Source organism: Cynara cardunculus (assembly GCF_001531365.2).
Source record: "Cynara cardunculus var. scolymus isolate 2C chromosome LG 16, CcrdV1, whole genome shotgun sequence".
Taxonomy (NCBI): Eukaryota; Viridiplantae; Streptophyta; class Magnoliopsida; order Asterales; family Asteraceae; genus Cynara; species Cynara cardunculus.
The window spans coordinates 18,426,986-18,436,167 of NC_037543.1; the positions used below are offsets into that span (position 1 = coordinate 18,426,986).

General features: G+C 34.0%; 1 protein-coding gene across 1 annotated transcript; it reads left to right on the plus strand.

Annotated features, from left to right (window-relative positions):
• The first annotated feature begins 1,798 nt into the window (after nucleotides 1–1,798).
• Nucleotides 1,799–7,931, plus strand: LOC112529067 (5'-3' exoribonuclease 3-like). The gene is made up of 23 exons (XM_025140141.1): nucleotides 1,799–1,990; nucleotides 2,091–2,193; nucleotides 2,336–2,412; nucleotides 2,609–2,800; nucleotides 2,929–3,048; nucleotides 3,208–3,279; nucleotides 3,367–3,477; nucleotides 3,551–3,721; nucleotides 3,870–3,947; nucleotides 4,355–4,498; nucleotides 4,623–4,706; nucleotides 4,822–4,914; nucleotides 5,220–5,315; nucleotides 5,608–5,678; nucleotides 5,769–5,897; nucleotides 5,972–6,048; nucleotides 6,137–6,177; nucleotides 6,300–6,374; nucleotides 6,470–6,606; nucleotides 6,687–6,773; nucleotides 6,865–6,943; nucleotides 7,362–7,441; nucleotides 7,526–7,931. The coding sequence occupies exons 1-23, from the start codon at nucleotides 1,799–1,801 to the stop codon at nucleotides 7,929–7,931; spliced, it is 2,715 nt and encodes a 904-aa protein (XP_024995909.1).
• Nucleotides 7,932–9,182: the final 1,251 nt, after the last annotated feature.

The window sequence follows — 9,182 nt, forward strand, 5'->3', positions numbered from 1 at the left end:
ATCCATGTAACGAATTTTGAAATACCTAAAATAAATTGGCCAGTTAAGAACTATTCACATATGAAGACATGAGCGATATGAAAGATAACAGTTAAGCTTATGGATAGTATTCTTGGCATATAAATATGCAAAGCTCCGACAAGATTTGTTGAGTATAACTTAGCATTGTCAATTCACCTAATTGTCCATACTCATGAAGAATCTACCAGTTCAAAAATGGAATATAGAACAATATAGAAAACTACAGAAACAATATAGAAAACTAAATCCTACAATTCATTGAAGATCTTTCACAAGAAATTGTTCAAGAAGCAGACCTAGTGATGCAAAACAAGAAGATGAACCCTAAAATCACTTAAAACTATAGAAATTGTTCATGTATATTGTACCAAAACCAATTGTGGAAGTTGATATGAAGAATCAAGAGATGAAGAGACTTAAATCTTGAATCGATTTCCCACTTTGAGAATCAAGATATGCAAAGCAAGGTAATAGACCTCTCGAGAGTGTAAATGGCCTCCTCGAAACCTTGAACTGCCTTCCCATCTTTTGGGAACTTAAAACTGCTAGACCTAGAGGCGATGAAGGGAGCCGATGAATTGATTTGTAAGCTGAGAGAGGAGAGGGAGTACGTCTGGTAATAGCCCACCTGGAGAATTGGAATTGATTGCAACCTGGAACATGCTTGAAATCTTGAACCTTTAATCACGCTCAGATAATTAAGAGTTTTTTAAATTTTATCAAAAGATAGTTCTCAATGCATAAAAAATTGTTAGTTAAGACTTTATGTATAAAAAGATAGTACCCAATGCATAAAGAAGATTTTTAAAAGGGTTAGATGCTTTAAATTTTTAATGTCTATTGGAAACCAAAACTAAATATGGGAAAGATAAAACTTAAAAACATGAGTTGTAAAAGGTGAAACATTGTTGAGTTGTACCATATGCATAAATGAATTGTAATTAGGACTTTTAAGACTTTATATATAAAACGTTACTTTATGCATTTAAGGTAGTATAGATTTTGCAAAATAATGGATGTATTATAAATTACTAGAAGGGTACGCGCGTAATACGTACAGCGAGATAAATCTTCATTTTAATGTTTATTTTTTATTATTTGTCTCTATCAATGTAATATAATTTTATATGGTTTTGAGAAAGCGATAATGTTTTTCTTTTTGAATGAAATATAAATTTGAAGATAGCGTAATTTTAAAAAAAAATTGATATTAGTATTAAATTAACTATTTAATAGTTTTCGTTTTTTTGGTGTAACTTCTTTAATTCAATTTTTTATTATAATTTAATTTAGGTATAATAACAAATGAAATTATTTTTGGTTTAATAATATAATTTTTATTAAAGATAATAATTAAACATTCGATTATAAACTTGATAATTATTCTAATTATATTTTAGATTTTTTATTTTTTAAAATGAGATATTTATCCGTAGGTAGTTACACGAATTCAAATATTGAGTTTTAATAAGTTGTACTCAATGCATAATTTACTTGTAATTTTAAAATTTAAATAATATACATTAATATACAATACTTTATGTATAAAAAATGGTTTTTAAAAGTTTTTCTCAAATACTTTATAATATAATATAGATAAATTAAGGGGCAAATTTGTGGAAACTTGTTGCAAAATCATGTTTCTTGTGGATGTAGATAGATCGACACATTAATGATTGTTTTTGTTTCTTCCAAAGAGTCGTTTAATTTGCAGCTTATGTAACAGACCGACACATATGTAATTTACATACAAGAATTAGACATCTTCTCAGAAAATATGGGTGTGCCAAGGTTTTACAGGTGGCTGCTGGAAAAGTACCCGAAAATAGTGGTGAATGTGGAGGAGGAAGACGACGTTCCAAACACAAATGGCCGTGAATTCGATAATCTGTATTTGGATATGAATGAGATTATACATCCATGTTTCCACCCTGAAGACAATGATATTCTTCTTAAAGAGGCATCTCCTGTTTTGATCTTTCTTCTTTAACTTAGCAAACTGTGTTTTCGTTTTTAGTTGCAATTTCTTCTACTTAACTGGAACTTTGTTTGTTCTTGTTGATATGCAGTTATATCCAGAAACTTATGACAAGGTATTTGAAAGCATATTTGAGTGCATAGACAGGATTTTGCTGATAGTTAGACCCAGAAAGCTTTTGTTCATGTCCATTGGTAAGTCATCTTGTTCGGTTAAAATCAATTTCCGACTTCAGATGTATATATATATATATATTCGAAACTATTATATATAGTTTCCAAAATGGGAAAAAATTTGCATTCAAATTTGAGTTTGTCACTTCGTGTGCTCATGCAGATGGGGTGGCGCCCAGAGCAAAAATGAATCAGCAAAGAACCAGACGATTCAGAAATGCCAAAGACCGTGAGATCCTTGTATGTTTTTCTTCTACAAGTACTTTTGTGTGTATGTGTGTGTATATATATATGGGCAGGTTGATACCATAACGAAAATGACCAAAATCTAACCGCTGATCTTGAACACCTGCAGCTCATTGCTGTTTCTGCATTAAGCCACCGCCTGTATTCATTTTAAGTAGAAATTAATGTGATGTCTAATGTGTATCTATAGGGAAAGGAAGAAGCTAGATTGAGAAGACAATATGATCTCCAAGGTAGAGATCTCCTGTCAATGGAGGAATCAGAAGTTTCTGATTCGAATGTAATTGCTCCGGGGACTGAGTTTATGTCTGAGTTATCTGAACAACTCCAAACTTACATTCGTATGCGTATCTCAAACCATCCTACATGGAAACAGTTAAAGGTTACTCATGCTTATATTTTCATAATTCAGAAATTAATTAGTTGGTTTCATTAACAAAAGCTAGTTAAGCCATGCTCTTATTTTTCCCTAATGTTGATCTATATATACATATATATATATATATATAGGTAATTCTTTCTGATGCAAATGTTCCTGGTGAGGGAGAACATAAAATCATGTCATTCATACGGCATCAACGTACATGCCCAGGTTACAACCCCGATACGAGCCACGTATTGTATGGTTTGGTAAATAATCCTGGCTTCATACTTCACTCATGTTTTACAGTTTTATATTTTCTACGAAGCGTAGAATCATGTTTCACGAATTTTCATCATCTTTTAAATTGGTTTATTTATCGGAGAAGTATATTTCTGAAACTTTCTGACTATATGCATCATTTGCAGGATACAGACCTCATTATGCTGGCTCTTGCCAGTCACGAAGTTCATTTCTCTATTCTTCGACATCAAGACGAGGTTACATCTTTAAAATCCTATAAGATCATTCTTTTTTGTAATTTCTTGCATCATTTGTAAATAAAATTTAAGTTATTGTGTTGTCAGAATGTTCTTGTTAAAGATCTGAACCACCAAGGTCTGAAAGACACAGTTGAACAGATGAGCAACCTTGAAGAAATTCATAAGAGGAAGTCTTTGGTGAAGAAGCCTTACCAGGTATGGTGGTGAATGTAAATGTTTGCAGTTTGCTCTCTTGTAGCTTCCATTTGATTGTTTGTCATTAATGCAGTTTCTTCATGTTTGGATACTGAGAGAATATCTGAATCTTGATTTCAAAATGATGAATATGCCTGAGAACTTCGAGTCTGATAGCGAACGATTGATTGATGATTTCATCTTCATCTGCTTTTTTGCTGGAAATGATTTTCTACCTCAAATGCCGACCTTGAACATTTACGAGGTTTGGATGCTTTCTTTAATTTTAGCTACTATACACCATCAGAGAAATCTGTATTGATTACAAACTACGAAGATGCGATTAATGTTCATGGTAAATCAGAATCATTGCAGCAAGTTCCTAATATTAAGTTTTCATGATTCTTGATCAGGGTGCCATAGATCTGTTGATTCAAGTGTACAAGGAAGAGTTCCAAAATCTCGGAGGTTATCTCATTGATGTGCAAAGGGTTAGTGTGGTATAAGTAGATTTCAATTTTTTCTTCTGTGAACACATGTGAGTCAAGTCACCTTTGGTGTTGCAAGTTCTTCAATTCTCTTAGTATTATATATATCGAAGTTCAAAAATGACAAATTTATACAATGAACGCTTACTTAAAGACTTAATTTCATCAGGCTTCTAGGGCGTGTAAAGCGTTAAGTGGGCCAAAAAATAAAATGTCCTATATCTAAAAGTGTTATAAACCCATCTTTTGATAGGACTCCTATGTTTATAGGACACTTGGTCCCATAAGGCAGTCTATTAGGACACTTCAACAAATTTGGGTCCTAAAAACTCAATTTTGTTGTAATGTTTGACATTGAGTATTTAGTTTCTACAGTTTTCCTGATCAATATGTAAAAAAACTGGAAACAGGTTAATGATAGGAATGGAGGTTACATCAATCTAAAAAGGGTGGAAAAGTTCATCCTTGCGGTTGGAACATATGAAGATGAAATTTTCAAGAAAAGATCAAGAATTCATGAAAGGAAACTAAGACGTATGATTTCAGAAGATGCTGTATGTTCTATAATCTAATTAGATCTTCTATTAATTCATGTTTTAAAATCATCATCATTTTTTTATAATCTAATTAGCATATTCTAACGTTTTACTTTTTGGTATCAACTAATCTTTCGTCTAGAGAGGTAATGGAGAAGAGAACTACTTGGCCGTGGGCTCGGATGGTAATTCGTCATGCATCGTGAGACCACCCGACCACAATGTGGTATATAATATGCAGCATTATCAGGTTATCCTGTCTTTTATGGCGATATTTGCTATTCTTTTTCCAAATCATATATTTAAGATACATGACATGTTTTCTTTTCTTGTTTGCTCAGATTGTAGAGAACACCAAAATGTTGAAGCGGGAATTGAAATCTTATGCTCGTGAGAGATCATATTTATATAGGAATGGTCGCGTTACAGACTTGGTATATTCGTACTTGATAGTAATATATTATGTTAATAATATATTTATGTTTCCTAAGTTGCATATATTTATGTAATCGTTCCTTATTTGTAGATTCGGTTTCCTTATAATCTTGTATAAATATTGAGGAGTAGAATTCTCCCAAGACAGGGATTCATGTATGCTTTTTCAGTACTATATCTCGAGCATGCTTGCCTTTTCTGCAGATTTTAGTTTGAAAATAAATGAATTGCTAGTCGTAGATTATTATTCTCGTCAGACTTAATTTCCCACGAACTTATCACAGTTTCAACTAAATTTCTTCAGGTGAAGCTTGGTGATCATGGATGGAAGAATCGGTATTATAGATACAAGTTTTTTGCTGATACCGAACAAGATATGGAGAATATGAGGAAAATTTTAGTATGTCCACTGCTTCATTTATCAACATGATTCGGTTTTCTGCAACGCAACATTAATTAATTGTTCATGCATTTAGGTTTACAGGACACCTAAAATGTCTAAGCATCCTAATAGCATACTTAACAAGACTTAGATTTATAAGACCAAACGATAAAGCCTCCTATCAATAAGCGTTACAATAGGTATATAGAACGCGATGCATTTTTTTCTTCACGTGTAAGACATTTAACAACGAAACTAGCAGTATGCATTTTGTTTGTTTGGTGAAGCAGATTTTTTTCTTTTTCTGTAGGTAGAAAAATATGCTGAAGGACTGTGTTGGGTTCTTCTCTATTACTTCTCAGATGCTCCATCATGGACATGGTACGACACATCTGATCGAGTTAAAGTTTATACGCTTTTGCTTTCAACTATTTAATAACCGTAGAGAGCACAAATGCTTCCCCTCACCAGGTTTTTTCCATACCATTATGGCCCATTTGCTTCTGATTTGGAAGGTCTTTCAAATACAAAACCCGTGTTGCGAAAAGGATTGCCGTTGAAACCATTTGATCAGCTGATGGCAATCCTCCCGCCAATGAGGTAATTTAGTTCTCGAACTTCTTATAAATGGTTCATGTTTTTACTCGTTATATCTAATTTAATTGTTCATGTAGTGCAAATGCTCTTCCTCTTTCATATCAATCACTCATGACTGATGAGGATTCAAGCATTCTTGATTTCTATCCCACTGGTAATTCCTGTTCATCTGACAGATACATTGTGTTTAATATCTTTAGAAACACAATTAACAAGGTTTATATTTTGTCACTTATACTCAGAATTTGAGATCGACACAGATGGGAAAACCTATTTTTGGGAGGTTAGGGGCTAATCATCATCTGATTTTTTTTGAAGTTGAAGAAAAGCATCTATGTGTTTCCTTTAAGACCTGTGTTTTCTTTGCCTAACATAACCTTATGGTGTTTTCATCACCTTCTAAAGGGTGTCTGCAAGCTTCCTTTTATTGAGGAGGAGCCCCTTCTTGCTGCGACAAAGAAGATCGAGAAGGAACTCAGCGTAAGGCCAAAAGATATTAATTCAAACAGATATCCATTTGACCAAGACTCGATCTGAATGCCGCTATGTTAACATGTTTATTTATTTACATTTAGGAGGAGGAAGCAAAGAGAAATGCAGAGAACTTTGATCTGTTGTTCATACATTGTTCAGAACATTTAGCGCAGCAAATTATCAACGCCAAAGGTTCTGTCGAGCAAAATATCTCAATCAAGATTGATACAGGCTTATGGTAGTGATGCCCAATATTGAAATTTTGGGTTGTTTGTTCTCTGATGTATATGATTTTCTCTAATTTGTTTTGGTTTTCAGTGGAGACATAAATGGTTTTGTCCATCTTGAGCAAGAGTCCGAGAATGTTAGTGATTCCAATGGGCTTGCAAACGATCTTGATGTTTTGTAAGCCGTTGCTTTAGCTCTTAATTTGCCGGTTGCATTACTAGATCAATCTAGTCTATTCGGTCTTTTTATGTATATTCCTACACTGCAGATGTGTAGATTATCATCCACCGAACACCAGCTGTCTCTATATACCACGCATGCTTGAAGGGGTAACCATCCCAGAAACGGTATACGATCTTGGCTTTCTTTATCCATTGATTCCCTTCCTTTCTTAAATGGTGTTTGCGGAAAAGTTAATACAACATTTTATTTCAAAAGTGTCCTAAAAAGTTATTTAAGGCGCCTAAAAGCATCACATAAAGTTATTATAACACATATATTTTTGATCTTATATACTTAAGTCCTATAAATCAATAAATTAGGACACATAGATATTCGTGGCATGTTATAAACTCGTTTTTGTTGTAGTGGCATCTCGAGTAACAATGTCATTAACATTGGCTTGGTTTTTCATCATCTCATGAAAGATCCATCATTTTTGGATCTTGTTCAAGTGCATGAAGTAGATGCATTGCAGTTGCATTTTTGTTTAAGCGTTTAATTTTCAAGTAATCGATGAAACTCTTTAAAATTTTGATCAAACAGTTTGTGAGTGAATCAGACATTGAGGAGAGGCCCTTGTGGCATGCTTTCAAGCCGCACCATGGCAGCTGGCAAGTCACCAGGTTCGTTTAACCAACTTTTAACTGATTTTTTCACTACAGTGCCTCCGGCTGGAGCTAACATGTTCGCAAAATTTTGGTTTGCAGATCATATAATCATGTTCAAGAAGTTAAAAGAAACCACAGTGTTGGTTTTAGAAGCTTGTCATGTCCTGGAGTTATGGTGAAAGGTTGTGGAAGTGGCTGGAGCCAAAGAGGTAGGGGTTACAATGCCACAGGAACGACAGTACTAAATGAGCAAACCAGTGTCCCTTCTTTTTGGGATACTAATGGAAGAGGTTCATGTGGAAATAGCAACGGTCAACAGACGTCTAGCGACAGTGGTTTGGGGCAAAGCCGAAGGGTGTTTACACAATCAACCACATATCCCGCAATTATGGCCAACAACCCGAATGATCAGTTCTGGTCTGTGAGGACAGACTCTGGTTCTGGAAGTAAACAAGCGTTGCAACGGTGGGGCGGCACACAATCGAGGAACAGTGATAGATGGTGAAAGATGTAACTGAGGACTTCACATCTTCTTCCATTTTAAAAGTAGCATGTTTATTTTGCCTTTTATGTTTAAAAACTAAAATGACATCTTTTTTGGGAGTGTAGCGTGCATAGTTTTGTGTTGTATGTCTAAAACTTAAGCATTCATTAATTTAGATCAGTTGGCAAAAGCATTCGCCACTGTCCATTTTATTTCGTTCAAGCAAAGACACAGTCTGAAAGAGTTAGAAAGAAAGCATAAGAAGTGGAAAGAAATCAAAGGAAAATACTATGACCCGAGTGCTGAAACAGAAAGCTGAACAGGACTAGTGGCTGTCTAGAGTGGAGAAACTTCTTGGTGTTTTGACACTTTGTTGAAGTGTTGGTGGTTCTGAATTCTAAAAGGCTTAATTTTTGTCCGTTAAATAATTAGAGTCTTTATAAATATTAAATCTTTATTTTGTTTTCATCTATCTTATTGGATTATTTTTTTCAACAATTCATGCTAAATTCATGAAAGTAGGTTTATATATAGTTAAAAAGGATGAAAGATTATGTGTGGGTTCTTCGTTTAGAGATTTAAACGTTTGGTGCACGGTGATTTTACAGAGAAAAAGATTTGAAACTGTGAACAAACCTTTGAAAATTAGACGAGGGTCATGTTGAATTGAGGGGAATTGGGTCTTGTGAGAAATCACAGTAACAATAAAGAATTTAAGATCGTGTATATGTAATTCGACTGCTTTTTTATTCTCTTATTTGGTTGTTGTTCTCTTTGACTCCTATTCTCTAACCCTTTAATATTTGTACATTAATTAAGGGTATATTTGTAACTTTAGTTATCTATTCTGAAAGTAGTTGTTTGGACACTTAATTTAGAACGGAGGGAGCATATACTTTAAGAATATGTACCAAAAATAGAAGGTTGAAAGATCGGTTTGTTTAGAAAAAGATTTCCAAAGGGAGATGCCAACACGAGGCTTCGACCGGTGTTACAAAGACTTTGACCAACGAGGCTTTTTTAGCCCGGTCTGCGCCCACCTTTACTACATGACATACGGTGATATAACTTCTCAAAACCGACATTGTATAATGACATACAATGACATAAATTTATCAAAACCGTCACTATATAATGACATACGTCAACGAGGGGAAACGAAATCCTGCGGGTTGGATTACTTATCAAAACCGTCACCGTAGCTTGACATACGATAACATTTGTTTTTCAAAACAGTCAATGAAGCATGACATGCAATGCCATTTATTATTA